The sequence below is a fragment of the Mustela erminea genome, chromosome 13 (assembly GCF_009829155.1).
Source record: "Mustela erminea isolate mMusErm1 chromosome 13, mMusErm1.Pri, whole genome shotgun sequence".
Classification (NCBI taxonomy): domain Eukaryota; kingdom Metazoa; phylum Chordata; class Mammalia; order Carnivora; family Mustelidae; genus Mustela; species Mustela erminea.
The window spans coordinates 85,259,239-85,279,172 of record NC_045626.1 but is presented as its reverse complement, the minus strand read 5'-3'; the positions used below and the strand labels follow the sequence as shown (position 1 = coordinate 85,279,172).

The 19,934-nt window shown below is 51.5% G+C and overlaps 1 protein-coding gene across 11 annotated transcripts in view; it reads left to right on the top strand.

Moving 5' to 3' along the window:
* The first annotated feature begins 135 nt into the window (after positions 1–135).
* The window catches only part of KDM2B (lysine demethylase 2B), a 122,574-nt gene continuing 102,775 nt past the window's right edge, over positions 136–19,934 (top strand). For 2 of the 11 annotated variants that reach the window (XM_032311620.1, XM_032311619.1), the window contains exons 1-4: positions 597–981; positions 2,242–2,386; positions 5,352–5,430; positions 6,694–6,740. In XM_032311620.1, the coding sequence (XP_032167511.1) occupies positions 631–981; positions 2,242–2,386; positions 5,352–5,430; positions 6,694–6,740 (622 nt within the window). In that variant the 5' untranslated portion in view covers positions 597–630. Of the gene's footprint in view, positions 218–596; positions 1,164–1,295; positions 1,350–1,474; positions 1,568–1,742; positions 1,926–1,988; positions 2,049–2,241; positions 2,387–5,351; positions 5,431–6,693; positions 6,741–19,934 lie in introns of those variants that run through there. The other 9 variants (XM_032311630.1, XM_032311626.1, XM_032311627.1 and 6 more) reach the window with 8 other exon arrangements.

Genomic DNA, 19,934 nt, shown 5'->3' with positions numbered 1-19,934 from the left:
AGCGCAGGGACCTTTAAAAACTGTACAACTTCTGTTCCAGGGCTCGTCGCCTAGTGAAGGACTCCACAGACGCGGGCAGGATGAATGAATGAAAGGCAACGTCTTCCGGTCAGCTCGGCTCTGAAAAGGCTCTGGTCTGGATGTATTTCCTGTACCTGCGTTTGTCTGGGTCCATATCTTTGAGTCCGGGAGTTTAAAAGTTATGCAGTCCGTACAGGTATGGAGCTGCGCTAAATTCTTCCTGAGCCCCCAGATGCCTCCTCCATATGGCAGGTCTTCATATGGGGGTCTGGAGAGGATCGCTCCCTGCCCCCCCGCACCCAAACACAAGACATGCAGCAGAAAAAAAAAAATTACATATACAAAGCGCTTTGAATTTGGGTCGGCCACGTAGGTAAAGGGGTGGGGTGGGTGAAGGAAGAGGAAGAGGGGTGGCCCGTGGGGACCGTGGGCAATGGGGGCAGGGATGAAGGTGGGGGGTCGTTTTGGGGGGTGCCAGCCCTCGGGGGCTTTCTAGCCAGCAAGCTCGGCTTGCATTTCCGCGCCTCCCGCTGAGGCCAGCCGTGCAAATCTGCACCTCCCTCCTCACCCCCTCCTCCTTCCCTCCCTCCCTGCCCCGCCATCTCCGGGATGCGCCCGCCGCCTGCAACTCAGCCCTCCAAAAGTCAGCTCTGCACACAACTCCCGGGCGGCGGCGGCGCCTGCGTGCAAGGCGCACTCGTGACCCAACAACAAAACAGCGATGCCAGGGCGCTAACGGCGCCCGGTGCCTCCCGGGCGCCCTCCCCGCCCTACACCTCCTCCGGCAGCCGCCCCCGCCCCCCCTATCCCGGGCCGAGTGCCCCCTCCACTAGCCCGGCCGCGGGCTCAGAGCGCGATCGGCAACAATGTTTACGTTCCGGGGATTATGACGTCGACGCCTCCCCCCCCACAACTGCTGAAAATGGTTTCCTAGGACTTTGCAAACGGATCTGCTTAAGTGTTGGTGCAAAACTTTGTAGATCTCGGCTGTGGCTTGCTTTATTTATTTATTTTTTGGTTTGTTTTCTTTGGTCTTCCCTCCTTCCCCCCTCCGCCAAAATGCAGGGGGCAGGAGTGTTGACAATTAATTGGTGAACTCTCCTAAAAAAATGGAGGCAGAGAAAGACTCTGGAAGAAGATTGGTGTGTAGCTTTTTTTTTTTTTTTTCCAAATCTGTATCTGGTAATGATAGATCTATTTTTTTTTTTTTTTTTGGTTGTTGTTTCTTGCTGCCTTTTCTTTCCTTTTCTGTATTTTGCAAGAGGACCGGAAAAAATATAATAAATTGCATGCAAAAGGAAGCAAGCAGCTTACTCCTCCAGTCCCTTGTGAGGCTCAGAGTCTCAGACACTTGAGTGGGGAGGTGGTAGCGGGGAAAGGCGTGGAGAGAGGCTGAGCGGGCTCGGGGTCCGCCCGGAATCTGGGGGGCTGCAGGGCCCGGCGCTGGGCGGTTGAGGGAGGAGGCAGGGGATGCGGGGAGTGGTGGGGGAGTCTCCTTAGGAAGTGAGTGTGCGCGCGCGCTTGTGGGGAGATGAGGCAGCTGCTGGTGCGTTTTGGGGTCTCCGATGGGAGCTTTGTGGCGGGCCGTCTGCCTCTCCCCCTCCCAAGCCCCGACCTCCCCCTCCACCTCTTCTTCTAGCACTGGCGGGCGGTCGGCGGGGGCGGCTGGGGTCTCAGCCCTTCCATTTCAGCTTTCCAGCTTCCCGAGTAGCTCGGGGGCGGCTCCAGTCTTAGAAATGCCGCCGGCCCCCGGTTCCGGCTTCCCGGCTCTGCCGCGGCGGCCGCCGGGGCTACTGTTAGCGCCGAGCAGGGCGCTGCGGCGGCTCCTCCCGGGGCCTACAAATGCCCCGCCAGCCCGTGAGCGGAGCCCCTTTCGCGGGTTACATAACCAGGCTCCCGGCCGAGTGGGCAAAACTCAACACCTATCGGGGGTGGGGGGGCCAGGGAGAGCCCCCCAGATGTCCTTTCCACGGCCTCCAAAGATGCAGGAGGGGAGTGTCCTGCGTAGGACACGGCCGGACCCCGGGGTGCGGGCCCCTCTCGTTATCCTGATTCTCAGCATCTTTGGCATTTGCGCAAAGTTGCTCGGGTCGCAGTGGTGGGGTGCGGGGGGCGCGCAACTCCTGCACCTGCTTGAGCTGGGCCTAGGGTAAGAGGCGACCCCCAGCTCCCCCAGTTCCCCCAATAATGCCTCGGGCTCTCTGGTTTGGGTCCCCGCAGCGTCCGATTGACCGCCAGAGATACGACGAGAACGAGGACTTGTCGGACGTGGAGGAGATCGTCAGCGTCCGCGGCTTCAGCCTGGAGGAGAAGCTGCGCAGTCAGCTGTACCAGGGGGACTTCGTGCACGCCATGGAGGGCAAAGGTGAGGCGCCCCCTCCTCGGGCCGCCCTCCGCGCCGCGGGCCGAGCGCACGTGGGGAGGGAGCTGCCGGTGGCTGGGTTCGTATTTCGCGCCCGCGTCCCCCATTCCAGGGGATCCGGTGACGAAACGAGGCCGAGCACTGGGGGGGTGGGGTGGGGTGGCGAAGGAGGAGGGCAGGCGGGAACGGGGGCCGGGCGTGGGCCTAGACCCGGCCGGCGCCCACAGTCGGCCGCAGGGTGGGCAGAGCCAGGGGACCAGCGGTCCGAGGGACCTGGGGACTGACGGGTGGACGGAGGGAGGGCGGGTGCGCCGCATTCTACCCCTCCCGGAGCCAGCCCGGCTCCTTGTGCTGCATGAGGTGCGGCTGCCTGACTGGGAGAGGGGCTCAGGTGCCCCTGGGGCTTTGGGATGAGGACCCCCCTAGGCCTGAAGCTTCCCGAACCCTGTCCCATCTCAGGCCCTGCCAGTTAGGAGCTGGTGCTGGGGATGCTGGGGTCCCTGAATGATGCCTCCTCGGCCCCTGGGGTCTGCGGAACCCTGTAACCTTCTGGTCTCTGCCAGATTTGAGCAGGGGCTGGATGAGTTTGAGAGCTCTTGGCCGGTGCCCCCACTTATGCCTGAGGCCTCTGACCCTCCAGCCTTGACAGTTTGAAGTAGGGACTGGGGATAAGAAGAGTTTTACTCCCTTAGGCTTCTGGCTGAGATCCCTGACCCCTGTGGTTTGAAGTGGAAATGGGGGTACCCCTCTGGGGAACAACGTCTCTTCTCAGCCTGAGACCTTGAGAGCACTGTCCCTTATAGGCCCTACCAGTTTAGAGAAGTTGGGGGAAACCTCTGGGGTCTGGGGGACCCATCCCACCCTGAGACCTTCAGGACCTGAGTTTCTCCCTGACCCTAGTATTAGGAAGGTGTCTGGTGCTGTCCTGCCAATGTTGGGGTGATGCTCTGGCTTGGGTCTGAGGCCTCCAGAGGCCCCATGTGACCTGTGGTTCTGCCTGTGGGGTTTGGGTTTTGGAGATGCCCCTGCCTACCTAGGTATTTCCCTGGGCTCTCTGGGGTTTCTAAGTTGCTTTTTGGTTTTGATTTTTTTTTTTTCCCCCTCCTCTTAGATATTCAGGTTTCCTTTATAATACACCGTTTTCATTTCGTTGACTCCCCTGACTCCCTCAGTGAGCTGACAACAGGGACAGTGCTTTCCCCTCCAGGTTCTGGTTGAGTGCCTGGAGCTGAAGGTTAGCCCCCAGAAGAGACAGTCCTCCTGGCTTTGCATTTTTGAAATTTCTCTTTTGTGCCCACTGCTTCCTGGGGTGCAGGGCTTCAGTGGTAGGGGGTAGTCGTTGGGGGAGGGAGCAAGACATTTCTTCCAGCCCGCCAGGTCCGAAGAGCGTTGCACCTTGACGCAGAGGGTGTGTGGGGGGTGCTAGTCTCAACTGCATTTAAATTTCCTTAGCGCAAATGGGATTTTAATTCCTTTGGTTTCCTTCCCATTTTACTGAGTTTGGTGGATCCTATGAGAAAACAACATGCAAACTCTTCCTAGTCATTGGTGAGGAATTCTCAGCCCAAGATCTGAGTGTTTTCTCAAGCTCATTTGAGGAAGTTGAAGCTGAGGAGAGTGGGGGTGGGGGGCGGGCTTTGGGTATGGGTGTGGGTGCATGGGGGGTGGCTTCCAGCTAGGGAGAGCCTTTAAATCTTCTGTCCAGGCTCTTTTCAAAGGAGAGGGCCCTCGCGATTTGGTAGTTAATTCAGATCTGGCCCCAAAACTTGGAGGGAGGAGCTAGGAACAGAAGGAGCCCTTAGCCTGGATTCAAAATAGAAGCTTCTTAAACTTCTCTGCCTTTAAATCCTTAGGAATCCCCATTCACTGTGAGCCCCTGGGGATCTGAGCTGCTAAGGTCAGGGCTTTCCCCAGCGTTGGTTTTGTTCTCTTCCTCTGCTCTGAGTCGAGTCTCCTTGGCCTCCTCCCCCACCGAGCTGCCCTGATGAACCGTTTCCCTGGGGCAGGGGCTCCCGTGGCCTGTGGTCTCTCCTGTCTCTCCTCTGACCTGCCAGGGAGGGCTTGTGTCCGTGGGGATTGCTTTGGTTCACCTGAGGATCTGGGGATGTGATGGTTTATCTCAGCCTCCCTCCATTCCATAGTTTGGGGTAAGGTTGGGTCAGATCCCCTGGTTTTGGAACTCGAGGAACATCAAAACGAAGGCCTCCTCCGCTCTTCGGGGCTTTCGATAAGGGATTTGGGGGTCTATGCTAGACAAGCTCCAGACGGAGCACTATCTTGTGAATTGGCTTTGGGCCTCACTGTGCCCCCTTCACCCTGTCTTCACCTGGGGGGGCGCGTCCGGGTCTGTTCCCCGGTGGAGACAAGGATGGCAGTAGCTGAGGCAGAATTACACTATTAAGACAACAAAGCTGTGCCCAGTTCTCTAGTTATTTTGGCACCAAATACACAGTTTCCAGGGAAACCAGCTTCCCCCCCCTCCCCTTCACTATGCAGGATATTACAATAAGATCTTCCCCGATGCTCAGCTACAATGAGAACCCTCTTCCCAGCCCCCTCTCTGGGGCTTCAGATCCTCCCAGGTGGCATTCTTGGATTTTGCACTGCCTTTACTTTCTGAGCCCAGCTTGGGGTGCATTTCTCTGTCCGTCTTTCTCAGCGATGGCTGGGCCTTTTCTGTCTGGGGCCCTTTCGTGAGTCTCCCTCCCCAGCCTCCCTGGCCTTGGGCTGTTCATTGACAAGTTCTGACCTGTGGGGCATGCGGGGAATGACTGAGTAGGCAGAGGAGCTGATAGTTGGCAAGGGCTAGGCCTGCTCCGTTTCCTTGTCATTGGACGGGGATCGCTTGCCCTAGCGAGGGAGCCTGGTAGAACCGTATAACCCGTGTTCTTCCCTCCGACCGATCGTTCGTGGCTCATCTGCTCCTTCCTGACTTAACCAAGCTGTTTTCATTCCAATATCCAAACAGATTTCAACTATGAATACGTGCAGAGAGAAGCTCTCAGGGTTCCCCTGATATTTCGAGAAAAGGATGGACTGGGGATTAAGTAAGTTGGCGAAACAAATTGCGTCTTCCCATGTCTCTCTCCCTGGTAGATTTTCTTCTCCCCACCTTGCATGATCACAGAGAAGGATCTTTCTTCATTGTATGGGGAGAGTATCTCTTTGTTCCAGGCCTGACCAAGGGGAAAAGCTCTCCAACGATGGGTCTTTTTCAGAGAATTTGGGCAGAGAGGACAGAGGGTACTTAAACGGTGCTGACTTTTTCCCCCTGACCCGCCCCAGTTACATGCAGTGGGTTCCTAAGGAGAATTGTGTCCCCCTCCCAAGTTAGGAAACTGAGGCAGGGCCTGAGCTGTGAAGGGATTGGCCAGTCACTAAGCCCAGAGGCAGGACCCCTAAAAACATATTTTTCTACTCAAGACTCCCACTGTGTGGGAGATTGGTTCTTTTCTGTAGAGGGCCTGTTCTAGGATGCTAGGCTCCAAGTCTTCTGTTTCTCTGCCTGCCCCAGCACCTGCCTCCCCCACTGTGTCTTGTTTGGTTTACATTCTCTTAGAGATCTGTCAGAGCTCCAGGTGGGGTGGGGGAGAGATCCGGGAGGGAGGCTGGAAGAACAGGTTTCCGCCCCTTGGGCAGGGGTGGAGAGGAGCGGGCTGGGATCATCCAGCTTGCCTCCTCTCCAGCCTCTCCTGCCAGGCTTGCTCAAGAGTCTCGTTCCTCGGGTAGAAATCAAGCCTTTGACATCACTGTTAATTAATAGTGAAGGTCATCACCGTCCTTCTAGCCAGTGTTACCAGATCCTTGGAATTGGAATGATGTGTGTCTTTTTTTTTTTTTTTCCCTTTGAGCTTAAAGGGATCTCTGCAGCCCTCCATACAATTCCTTTTATGGCGAGTGTTTGCTAGAAGAAGAGACACAGAGCTGCCCACCCTAAAAGAATGCAGGTGTTTGAATGCCCAGCTCTGGGACTTACCCTTGACACCACAGTTCAGTCTTCCCCTGAAGAGTGGGGTGGACGGTGGTGTCACATCTTTTCTGCAGCAGTGTTAAGTTCATATCGGGGAGAGTGAGGGGGTTGGCTTGCCTACCGGGATGAGGAAAGGGCTCAGGGGTTGGAGAGTGACCCTCCCTTGGGACATTGACTAGTCTATCACTCTCCCTCTGGATGTTGTCATTTTGGGTTCCCAAACTGAGAGCAAGGAAGAGCGAAAACCCTCTTGGAAAATGGCCTTCCCCGGCTCCCAGAGTTGGGTCGAACTCTTTTGTCTCTGGCCTCTCAGCAAACGCCTGTACTCCTCTTTTTCCAGGATGCCTGACCCCGATTTCACAGTCCGAGATGTCAAACTCCTAGTGGGTAAGTCGCTTGCTGTGAGAGCAGCTCAGAGATGCCAAAAGTAGGGAGGACAAGGGGCAGGAGGTCTCTACCACCCGCCTGTTTAGATTTTTAACTGCCCCTGAAAAGCAAGTCCCCGTGGGAAGAGGCAGGAGCAGGTGCGAGCTGCAACCGTCTCGTTCTGGAGAACAGGTCAGATTGCACAGTCGTGAGAAACCTTATGGAAGGGTGTTTGCCAGTGCGCGGTTTTATGAGGCCAGTTTGGACCCTCGCCTCCATCAGCAACACAATCTTAGATCTCTCCTTTGCGTTTGTTTGTGGGTTGCTGGGTAAACACTGGGTGCTTGGTGACCCCTGAAAGACTTTCAGACTTCCAGGGGCGGGATCATTTTTCCTGCTTCCTTGGGGTTCTAGACAAGTCTAGGGTGGGGTTTGCCACTCTAACCGGAAAATGCTCGTTAACTCCCTGAGCACCTGCAGAGTGTGGCTGATCCCTAGGGGTTCGGACACCTGACCAGGTAGCAGGTGGCATTTCAGGTGTTACGGAAGTCCTTGGATAAACCCATTCTTCCCGGAGGTGTTTCTCAATTAGCTCCTTCATGGCAGGCACGTTCAGAGCTGTGGGCGTGACAGACCAGATCCCTCTCCTCCTGCTTGGAGTGACAAGGCAACAGAGAAGTAAACAGTTTTTTAAAAAAGTCTGTATCTTTTTGGAAGGTCATTAGGCCTGTGAAGAGATAAAGCAGGATATTGGGATGGAGCTGTTGATGGGATATTGATGGGATATTGATGGGAGCTGTATTTATTTTATTTTTAAATTTTTATTTATTTGTGTTTTTAGAGAGAGCGTGAGCGCACGTGTGCTCCTGTGGGTGGGGGAGGGGCAGAAGGAGAGGGAGAGAGAGAGAGAGAGAATCTCAAGCAGACTCCATGCCCAGTGCAGAGCCCTGCTCGGGGCTCTGTCTCATTACCCTGAGGTCATGACCTGAGCCAAAATCAGGAGCCGATGCTTAATAGGATACCAACTGAGGAACCCAGGACCCCCTGGGAGCTGTATTTCGAATGAGGTGGTCGGAGAGGGCCGTGTGTGTGTGTGTGTGTGTGTGTGTGTGTGTTTACACATTTGGACAGAGACTTGACTGATGAGAAGCCAACTGTGGGAAAGAACGTGCCAGATTGAGGGACAGGCCAGGGTGAAGGCCAGGAGGTAGGGGGAGAGTAGGAGTAAAGGGGTAAGTAGAAGGAGAGGGCGGAGGTCACAGGGCTGGGGCCATGTGGGGCCTTAGAGGCCCTGGCAGGGAATTTGGGGAGGATGCCTGGTGTGATGGGAAGCCAGTGGGGAGTTTTAAAGGAGGGCAACGGGGGTCACTAAGCTATCCGATCATTTTCTTTGGGAGAGGGTGAAAAAATTTTTATTTATTTATGTATTTATTTATTTTTTAAATTTTTTTTAATTTTTAATTTTTTTAAGATTATTTATTTATTTATTTGACAGAGAGAGAGAGAGATCACAAGCAGGCAGAGAGGCAGGCAGAGAGAGAGGAGGAAGCAGGCTCCCTGCTGAGCAGAGAGCCCAATGCGGGGCTCGATCCCAGGACCCCGAGATCATGACCTGAGCCGAAGGCAGCGGCTTAACCACTGAGCCACCCAGGCGCCCCCCCAAATTTTTTTTTTAAATTGACATATAATTCATACAGCAGGAAGCTCTGTCTTGAACCACTCTAGAGTGTGCAGCTCAGCGCCCTGAGTGCATTTACGGTGTCATGCGGCCGTCACCACGATGGGATTTCAGAACGTGCGTCACCTACACAGTCAACCCCCGACAACCAGGGGTCTGCTTTTTGCCTCTGTGGGTTTGTCTATTCTGGACGTCTCATGTAAGTGGAATCACGCACCGTGTGGCTTTTGTGACTGGCCTCTTTCCCTCAGCCTCCCGGTTTTGAGGTTCATCTATGTGACAGCCGGGGCCCAGGCTTCGTTCTCTTTTATGAACGAACAAGATTCCACTGGACGTGTGTGTATCCACCCCGTTTTGATTATCCGTTCGCCAGGTGATGGGCGTTTTGGTTGTTTCCATCTCTTGTGTGATGGAATAAGGCTGCCGTGAGCACTTGGGTATGACTTTTTGTGTGGACATACGTTTTCCTTTCTCTTGGGTCCATACCTGGGTAAGTGGGTCATATGGTAACTATATTTAACCTGAGGAACTGCCAGACTTTTTCAAAGCAGCTGGCCATTTTGTATTCCCATTAGCAGTGTACGAGGGCTCCGATTTCTCCACATCCTCGCCAAAGCTCGTTATTGCCTTTTTGAGGATCCCCGTCCTAGTGGGGATGAAGTGGTGTGATACGATCTAAGTTTCATAAGAGCCGACTCGGGTGGCCGTGTGGGTGAAGACCGCTGGCTGGCCAGGGGTTGTGTCAGATAATCCAGCTGGAGTAATTGACCCCAAGTACTCGGAAGGGAGGACCCATGGGCTAGAAGGAGATGCTGGTGATGGTGGGTGGTGGAATCTTAGGTAAAGCTGGATTCTAGAAAGCTGAAGGAGATTAACAGCAGAGCAGAAGGGGCAGACTTCCCAACTGTGCAGAAGATGGAACGATGGACCCCAAAGTTAAGTCTTGGCACCAACAACCCATTTCAGTGCCTCAGCCCTACCCAGGGCGTTTGCTGTTGGACAGCCTCAGTCTGAGGCCTACTTCTGCCAGCTGACCGATTTGGGGCAAGCCGTTTACTTCAAGCCTCAGTTTTCACATCTGCAAAATGGAGCTAGTAGCAGAATCTACCTCAAAAGAGGATGAGATTGAATGAAGGCTTCGCATTACATTGGCTGATGGGTACTTGGTGAATGGTCCCCGATGTTATTTGTTTATATGGCAGGATGCGGATCTGATGGGATTCCCTTTATGCGTAGGGATGAAAGCCAGATTCTCAAGTCAGGTTCAGGCAATATCAGAGTCTTCTTCATCATGATGCTCTTGGCCCTTTTGAGGAACTTAAAAGCTCTGCGAAGTTTTACTATACTCTAGTCGTATGCTGGCTGCTGCTACTTTCTTTGTGCCTTTCTTCTGGTTGTTGGAGCAAGAGGATGCAATCAGATGGTCCAGACATCCTTGCCAGTTCTCGAAAAGTCTGGGATGGCAAGGAAAAGGGAGTAGTGATACCTGCACCCTGTCTCGCTTGGCATTTCTGTGACGATGGAATGGATTAGTGGGTATTGAAGTGGTTTGGAAGGTGTACTGTGTTCCGACATGAGGAGGGGTGCAGTTAGCATGGAGAGTTATTAAGCCCATTTTATTTATTTATTTATTTATTTATTTATTTTTTAAAAGATTATTTATTTATTTATTTGAGATAGAGAGAGAGAGAGAGCAAGCAAGCACGAGCAGGGGGGAGGCGCAAAGGGAGACAGAGAAGAAGCAGACTCCCTGCTGCCCAATGCGGGGCTCGATCGACCCCAGGATCCTGGGATCGTGACCTAAGCTGAAGGCAGATGCTTCACTGACTGAGCCATCCAGGCCTCCCTACTATGCCCATTTTAGTCTCTGAGAGTGCACACGGGCTTCTGGGGAGCAGTGAAAGGACACGTACTTCATAGTGACAATAAATGGCAGATGTAACTCAAGCTGGCTTAAGCAAAACAGAATTCACCGGCTTACATAATAAATGTAGGGTGTGACCTTCAGGAACCTCTTGATCTAGGTGTTCCAAGATCTCGAGAGGTTGACTCTCATTTTTCTGTTCTGCTTCCCTCTTTTGCTTCTACTTTCTGCTTCATTCTTGGGCTAGCTTCTCCCCGTGGGCTGGCAAAGATGGGGGGCCAGCAGCTCTCCACTTCTTTCCTGCCAGCTCAGGGCCTCTCTCGCCACATCTACCAGTGATTCCATCAAGGTTCTCTGGATTGGCTCTGGCAGGTTTAGTACAACCCGGGTCTGCTGCAGCACAAGCAAGTGATCTGGGAGCGGGGAAGGGGTGGCGCTGCGGGGTTGCTAGATGGCATAAACGTGCCTCTTATGGAAATGGACCACATATGTGGTCAGCATATGATCTCAGCCTCTGTCTTCCAGGCCTCCCTCCCCAGGCCTCGAATCTTGGGAGGCAGCTATTCGAGAAGGGGCCAGCTATGGAGACTGAGGCTCCAGATTCTCCTCTGATGCCCTAACATCAGGCTTTTCTGTATCAGCCCTATTTATATGCCTCCTGGGAATTCAGGCACCTGGTCTCCATTCTTAGCTCCTTGCCTTTAAAAAAAAAAAAAAAAAAAAAGAGGCACTTTCCATTTTTAGGACACTGTACACTTAAAATAAAAGCTTTTTATTGAAGTATAATTTACATATAGAAAAGTGCACATATGGTAATGATACAGCGCGATTAATTTTAACAAACTGAACATATTACAGTATCCGGCACCCCAGAATCTACCCCCATGTTCCCATGCCGTCTGTGCCCTCTGCTGTCACCCTGACTGCTACCAGCATGGATGATTTTTGCCTTTTCCTGCGTTATGACAGCAGAATCCGGCAGGTGACCTCTTGTCGTTTCTGCTTCTTTTGCTCACCTTGGTGTTTACGAGTCTTCCAGATTATTGTGTGTAGTTGTAGATGGTTTATTTTCACTGCTGTGGTTTTCTGTTATGTGATTATTTCACAACGTGTTTATTCACTGCTATTAATGGGCTCACGGATAGCTGCCAGTTTTCTATGTCTCGTGCTGCTGTGAACACTCTAGAATGTGACTTTTGGGGAACACAGGGATGCATTTCTGTGGGGCATATGCCTGAGCGTGGAATTGCCTGGGTCACAGGGGAGCGCATATGTTCAGTTTTAGTGGACACCGTCAAGTCATTGCCCGCAGGCGTGGGTCTGGTTCTGATTGAGCCACATTCTCTCCTAGAGTTCGTGTTTCCATCCTGTTCGTTTTAGTCCCATTGCTGTGTTGGTGTATCGCATGGTGATTTTAGTTTGCTTTTCTTCCCGCATGAAATTGAGCTCCATTCATATGTTTGCTTGCTAGTTGGATATACTCTTGTGAACTCTCTGATAGAGTCTTTTTTCCATTATTTTGTTGGGTTGTCTTCTGTTGAGTGTAAGATGAATTACTGGCTAGGGCCGCTGCAACAAAGTAGCACAGACTGGATGATTTAGACAACAGAGGTTTATTTGCTCACAATTCTGGAGCTAGAGGTCCAAGATGGAGGTCTTGTAGGGTTGCTTTCACCAAAGGCCTCTCTCCTTGGCTTGTAGATGGCTGTAGTCGCCCTATGTCTACACCATGGTCTTCCCTCTCACTTTCTGTGACCTAATCTCGTCTTACAAAGACATCAGTCTTGTCGGATTAGGGCCTACCCCGAAAGACCTTATCTTAATTACCTCTTTAAAGACTGTTCTCAAGGGGCGCCTGGGTGGCTCAGTGGGTTAAAGCCTCTGCCTTCGGCTCAGGTCATGAGCTCAGGGTTCTGGGATCGAGCCCCACATCGGGCTCTCTGCTCAGCAGGGAGCCTGCTTCCTCCTCTCTCTCTGCCTGCCTCTCTGTCTACTTGTGATCTCTGTCAAATAAATAAATAAAATCTTTAAAAAAAAAAAAAAAAGACTGTTCTCAAATATAATTACATTTGGAGGTCCTGGAGGTTAGGACCTCAACATAGAAATTTTAGGGGACACAACTCAGCCCATAACATAAAGTTTCTTGATGTGTTCTGGATATGATAGTACGTTCCAAAATCACCTCTTACTCTCTGGGTTTGTTGCCTTATCACACTCCCAAAGGTGTCTTTGAATGAACAGACATTCTTTGTTTTAACATAGGCCATTTGGGTCTTTTCTTTGTGCTTGTTTTGTATCTTAAGAAATGTTTGGACACTCCAGGGTTAGAAGATGTTTCTCAAAAAAACTTTCTTGTTTGAACTTCCACATTGAGATTTATAGTTTATCTGGAATTGGTTTTTATGTTTGGTACGAGATGGGGGTTGAGAATCCAGTTGATCCCAGTACATTTATTGAGAAAACACCCTCTGGGGCCCCTGGGTGGCTCAGTCGTTAAGCCTCTGCCTTGGGGTCAGGTCATAATCCCAGAGTCCTGGGATCGAGCCTCCCACATTGGGCTCCCTACTTAGCGGGAAGCCTGTCTCTCCCTCTGCTTGTGTTCCCTCTCTAGCTGTCTCTCTCTCTGTGAAATAAATAAAATCTTTAAAAAAAAGAAAAAAGAAAAACACCCTCTCCTCACGGCACCAAAATGTTGTCTTTGGCATAAGTCAGTGACTGCAATTGTGTGGGTCTGTTTCTGGATGCTCTAATGTGAATGTCCCCTAAGCAACTCCCCCCATCCCACAACCAATACTCTCAACCCCAGATAATTCATTTAGGAAGCCTGGGATGTTTTCACGTTTGTGGGCTGGGAGCTGGGGCGATGGGGAGACTGGGAAAGAATTCTAGTTGCCACTAAAGATGCTTTAAACCTTCCAAGAGGACATATCCATAAAAAGCTGGGTCCCTAGTCCCTCTCCACCATTATGTCACTGAGGGATGGCTTACAGCCATGGTGTCCTGTATTGTCTCTTTTTATCGTATTTCTTTTTTTAAAGATTTTATGTATTTATTTGAGAGCGAGTGAGACAGAGTACGTGAGCTGTGGGGAGGGGGAGAGGGAAAGGGAGAAGCAGACTTCCTGCTGAACAGGGAGCCCTGTGCGGGGCTCGATCCCAGGACCCCAAGATCATGACCTGAGCCGAAGGCAGATGCTTCACAGACTGAGCCACCCAGGCGCCCCCTCTTTACTGTATTTCTCTCTAACAAGGATACCCAAGCGAACTGATATTTTCTTTGGCCTCTTATCTTGAAGAATCTTCACAACATATCGCCTCATTCACTATTCATTTATTCATCAATTATAGTAATCATCACCTATCTTTTACTGTATGTTTACTATATGACCTCATTTTGTCCTCAACGGTAATCATATAAATTAAGTGTGACTGTTCACTACCCCAGTGGGGGATCCGAGGCTCAGACAGGACAACCCACAGGGCAGGTGGTCGAGTTCGGATCTGAACCCAGCTCTGGGCATTTCCTCGTGCTTCTGTTCCTTGACTTTCTCCTCCTCCTCTGTGTCTGTGTTGTGTCTGGTGAAGGAGGCTCATCAGACATGCTCGTGCCCTTGACCTGCGGTGCTTAGTAAATTCTCCACTGCTTACAAATCAACCATAGCTGACTCGCCTCCAGACCTTTTCTAAAAATTGATTTAAAATCATAGACATTTTACATTGTAAACCCCAGAGAAGTTCTTAGACTTCCTCTAGTGTTTGTTTGTTTGTTTTTTTAAGATTTTATTTATTTATTTGACAGAGATCACAAGTAGGCAGAGAGGCAGGAAGAGAGAGAGGGAAGCAGACTTCCTGCCGAGCAGAGAGCCCGATGCGGGGCTCGATCCCAGGACCCTGAGATCATGACCTGAGCCGAAGGCAGAGGCTTAACCCACTGAACCACCCAGGCGCCCCAATTTCCTCTAGTCTTGCTTTCCCCTTTCACAGGTGGTAAAAAATGAGGCCTGGAGAGAAGGGACTTGCGAGTTGCCCAGACAGCAGATGGCATCTCAGATTCAAATGTGGTTTGAATTTCTGAGGTTGGGAGAAAGTGATGCTTGTAACGCAAACTCAGAGGAAGGGGGGTGGTGGTGTGGATGGGTTCCTTTCTGGCCACATTGAATGGAGCTCAGGAGAGAAATCCGGGCTGGATCGACAGGAGGCATTCACCTCGCAGAACAGAGATGCATGCGGGGTCGGGGGGTGCAGGAGGTCAGGCGAGCTGAGGCTCCTGAGCTCGAAGGAAGGAGGGGTCCAGAGGGGTTCAGTTGTGTTTCCTTTTTCTCTCTTTTTTTTTTTTTTTAAAGATTTTATTTATTTACTTGAGAGAGAGACAGTGAGAGAGAACATGAACGAGGAGAAGGTCAGAGAGAGAAGCAGACTCCCCGTGGAGCTGGGAGTCCGATGCGGGACTCGATCCCGGGACTCCAGGATCATGACCTGAGCCGAAGGCAGTCGTCCAACCAACTGAGCCACCCAGGCGTCCCATCCTTTTTTTTTTTTTGTTTTCTCTTTAAGATGAACACCCAGCTCACTGGATTTTTGTCCTATTTCCCTTTTCCTGCAAAGCCAGTGTTCTGAAATCAAAATCTTGACTGTGTTTGGGCCTTGGGGAACTGAAGTTGCGTCTGCCCCCTGTTTACGTAAGGGGTAACTCCTTAGACTTAGACATTAGCTGCTTAGATTTTGTAAGCCGGGGACCCCTCCCGTATTCTTTAGTCTGATCGTATAAAACTGGGTTTCTCGCAATCCTCATTCCATCAATGTCACATTGAGGCTCAGAGTGACTTGTCCACAGTCAGAGAGCTAGGGTGTGGAATCGCTGAGACTTATGCCCATATCTGTTTGGACACGGAGCTGTTCTCTTAACTTCTGCACAGAACTGTGGCTGGCTCCCAGCGTCCTATAATCTAGAGCTCTTTCTTGGTTTTGGCCCGGATGTCTTTTGGGTTTTCTTGGCTGACTGGGTTTAACCCCACTTTGTTAGTGTGGGTTTGTGTCTTCTTCTGCTCATCTGTCTGTGAGCGTCAGGCAGGGTCTTGAACCCAGGGCACAGAGGACATCCTGGCACGTGATGTGTCCTGGGGACCATTTCTGAAGGTTCGACGGTACGGAGCCAGAAGATATCAGTGCTTAGGGAGAACCCAGCGACCTTTGCAAGCATGTCGTTGCACAATGAGGAAACGGAGGGCTAGACCTGGGATAAGGTTTTTCTCCACCTTAGAGATGAGGAAACGGAGACCCAGGGAACTTTGGGGCTGTACATCCCCAAGGCCTCCCTGCTACGAGAGAGTGGAGTGAGCTTTGAACTGTGGCCAGCGCTTTTGTGCGTTCACACTACCTCTGTGAAATGGGTAGCAAAAAGGAAGGAGCAGAATAAAAAACCAATCCAGAAACTGGAGGAAGACGGAGATGGATGGTGGGGGACAGTCTCCAAAGAGTGGGATCAGCAGCAGTTTGGGGTCATCGCCCGTGTGTGCCTTATATCAGCGTTCAAGGTGACTTTCAGCAGCCTCTTCCCGGCTCTGAGCCCACAGTTCTTGGAGCTGACGGATGGGGCCTTCAAAGCAAGGGCCATGGGGCCACGGATTAATTTCTGCAGCTGGAATTTGTTGGATGCGTGTGTAGCCCGTGAGCCCAGAGCACCAATGAGATGGGGGGAGGAGAAAGGAAGGGAGGGGGGCTGAGCTGCTGGCCTACTTAGGAATGCCAGGCACTGCTCAATGTGGAAAATTTCTCCTGTAACCCATTGACTTCAGGAGCCCGAGAGTTGCAGGGCGCTGGGTCCCTTGCAGGATCCAAAGGGCAGCTTGTCCCTGTCACCTGGTCCAGGGATGGCTGCTCCCCAGAGCGTGGAGGGCCACATTCCATTCTTAGCGCTCGTCTGTCCCTTCTGTCCCTGGGGGCCACATGCCTCCTCCCTGAGCTTCCTGCTCAGACACCTGGCACTTAGGCCCGGCTCTCCTTTGCCGTCAGTGGCAGACCTGACTGGGAACCTGAGAAGATGGAGGGCTAATTCTTAATCTCCCAGCTCAGACTGAAAAGGACTGGCAGGCCCCAGTGTCCCCAGTGACCCCTGGGGCAAGCCTCGGGGTCTCGTCTCCCGCCGACTTCTTCCAAGTTCACGTTTAAGGGATCTGATCTGAGTATTTGAAAACGAGGCTAAACATCAGTGTGTCGGTCCTGGAAGAGGACCTAAAAAAGACCTAACCCAGTGGTTTTCAAAAGGAAATCCCTGGAATCCGGATCTGGGTTCTGAGCGCCATCTCCCCTCCCCGCCGCCGCCTCCAACCTGAGCTGCCTGTTTTTATTTATGCCTTTGGCTCTCGTCGAAGCTTCTGTTTGAAGAAAGAGTTGTATGGCGGTGAAAACAGAAGTATAAAGGTCAGTTCTTCCTGGCTTTTGCACACGAAGCAACTGAGGCCGGGACAACAGGGTCACTGAGGGTTGCTGGGACTGGAACACAGTCCAGGGCTCTTGGCACTGCCCCGGGTGCCCCGGAGGCGTCCACCGCTCATTGCGTGGCCTCCTGTGGGCCGTCGCTGACCGAGCAACAAACAAGCCAGGCACCGGTGCCTCTGGTGTGGTTCTTCCAGACAGAATGAAAGACCCTGTTATAGGGCTGTGTCTTTGGGGTTAAACTCAAAAGTGCCTGAGAAGTCCGTCTATGGGGCAGGGGAAAGAGCTCCCTTTCCCTGTCTGTCTATCTGGACACTGCATTTCAGACCAGCACAGTGGCGGGTGGTGAAGCGTGTTGCAGACCTCACCATAGGCCAGAAACTGTGCTGGGTTGTCTTGCATCAATGGGCCCCTTTTGCAAATAAACACCCTCCAAGTCTAGAAAGGGTATTTGAGGCCCCGAAGCCGCGGAGCGAGTAACAGAGCTGGGATTTATAAAAATCCTTTTTGCTGGAGAGAATTTTGAAAAGGAATGAGTAGACAGAAAGTCATAATGCATTCCCGTGGACCCAGCACCCAGCCCCCACACCTGCCCCTTGCATACGTCCGCCCACTTCCTATCCTCCTGTGATGTTTCCGGCATATCTAAGCATCATACCATTTCATCCGTAAAGTTTTTGGTATATAGTTCTAAAATGAGAAGGGATTTTTAAAACCATAGTCATAATAGTGTTATCACACCTAATCTTTTAAAAACAGTAATTCCTTGGGGCACCTGGGTGGCTCAGTGGTTTGAAGCCTCTGCCGTCAGCTCTGGTCATGATCCCAGGGTCCTGGGATTGAGCCCCACATTGGGCTCTCTGCTCTATGGGGAGCCTGCTTCCTTCTCTCTCTTTCTCTCTCTCTGCCTACCTGTGATCTCTGTCTGTTGGATAAAGGAATAAAAAAATCCTTAAAGAAAAATTAAAAAAAAAAAAAAAAGTAATTCCTTAAAATGAGTAAATATCAGTGCACCTGGCTGGCTCGGTTGGTAGAGCATGGAACTCTTGATCTTGGGGCTGTGAGTTCAAGCCCCACAGTGGGTGTGGAGCTTACTTAATAAAGAAAAAAAAAAAAACAACTTAAAAAATAAATAATGAGGGGCGCCTGGGTGGCTCAGTGGGTTAAGCCGCTGCCTTCGGCTCAGGTCATGATCTCAGGGTCCTGGGATCGAGTCCCGCATCGGGCTCTCTGCTCAGCAGGGAGCCTGCTTCCTCCTCTCTCTCTCTGCCTGCCTCTCTGCTTAATTGTAATCTCTCTCTGTCAAATAAATAAATAAAATCTTTAAAAATAAATAAATAAATAAATAAATAATGTGAGTAAATATCCACATTTATTGTGCAAATGTCCAGTTTCACATTAGCATACATGTTACTTCTTTTTCCTTTTCTTTTCCTGATTCTGAGAGTCAGAATGTAAACACAGTCTTTACGCTGCGATTGGTTGGGATATCTTTTAAGTCTCTTGTAATCTCTGGCCCTCCCACCACCTCCAGCCAATCTGAAGTTGGATTCTTTGACCTGTAGGGTTTTTCCGTTGTCTGGATTTTGCCCATAGCATTCCTTTGGAGTGGTCAGTGTTCCTCTGTCCTCGGTAGTTTCTGTAAGTTGGCAGTTAGATGGAAATGCTCGATCAGATTCAGAGTCTGTCTTTCTCTCTGCATAAAAATGCACCATTCATTTATTCATTCCTTCTTCCTAGCAAGACTGCTTCATAGATGTTGTTCTACGCTTCCATCAGGAGGCACATAATGTCAGGTCATCTCTCTCTCTCTCTGTCTGATGTGAGTAGGTATTGATGTCTGATGTGTAGCTTTGTTATTGTGTTAGAGGCTGCAAAGTGGTGATGGTCTCGTGCTCTCGTCCTTAGTCATTTGGTGGCTGTAATACACCTGGACATTATCATTTCTGCTCCTCTCGCTGCCACCTGGGGCTGGAACCCAGCAGAGTTTCATTTTCTGGCTGCTGGTACGGTTGTGTTTTCCTGGGGATTTAGGTTTATGGAGCCCAGTCCTAAAAGAACGGACTTCCCTTCCCCCTCCCTTTCGTCCCGCTTCAACCCCTCCCACAGGCTATGGTGTCCAGGACACCTGGGGAGCTGGACGGAGCTCCCTGCGCACCAAGAAAGCTATTCTTAGAACCAAGTGTCTTGACCTTGCACGCCAGATATAGTCCGTCTGTCTCTCCCATCCTTGGGCCTCTTTCCTGTACACCCTTACTCTCCCGTCAGCCCCAGAGGCTCCTCACTGGTCTGACCATACCAGGCCTTGACTTCCCTTTCCGTGTGAGGACGGGGCAGGCTGAGGTGGGGTCAGCCGGGGACTTGCATCTGGCCAAGAGCAGAGGGAAGCAAGGGTGCGTCGAGAGCCCTGGGGATTGTGATGGGGTGGGGTTGGGGGGCTGAAAGCCTGGTTTGTGTTCAGAAAAGAAAGAACAGGCCTCTCTCACCCACATCCTTCTGTGTTCAGCCATGGTTGTGCCACCGATGGGGCTCCTGAGTACTCGGGATTTCCAGATGCTTCTTTCCAGGTTGTGGGGGCTTTATCTTCTCTAGAACGGAGAGCGTTACACGTACCCACCTCCAGGTACCCCCAGGTCACTTGTCCAGTTCAGCTGTCATTTCTATCTGAGGTCCTATGTCCCATGCTAGGAAAAACTTAGGATCGAGAAACACCTGACATGACTTACTCATCCCACAGATATTTAGTGAGCTCCTGCTGTGGGCCAGGCTCTCCGTTTTAGATCCGCGGGTTAGAGTCGTGAGCCAGAACTCTTCCCTTAATGATGCTTACAGTGTAGTAGTGGGGAGAGATAAGACACAAGCTGGTCGAGGATGGAGCGGTGTGATGTCCCCCATGGATGCCATTTTCTCTTCGGGAAGCTTCTGGTCAACAGCACAGTTCTGTATCGTGTCTGTCCTGTAACACCTTGTACTAGGTCCCATGGGGGAGGCCAGGTGTGGGTAAGCCCTTCTCGGCCTTCAGGGATGTTTAGGGAGCCCTGTGGGGTTTCCCAGTCATTTTCTGGTCAGCCTTCTTGTTTGCCGGAGCTGCTGTAGCACCACAGTCCAGGTGGCTTAAAACCACAGAAATGTATTCTCTCATCATCCTGGAGGCCAGAAGTCTGAAATTTAGGTGCTGGAAGGGCTGGGGTGCTCTCGAAAGGCTCTAGGTGAGAATTCTTTGGCATCTCCTCCCACTT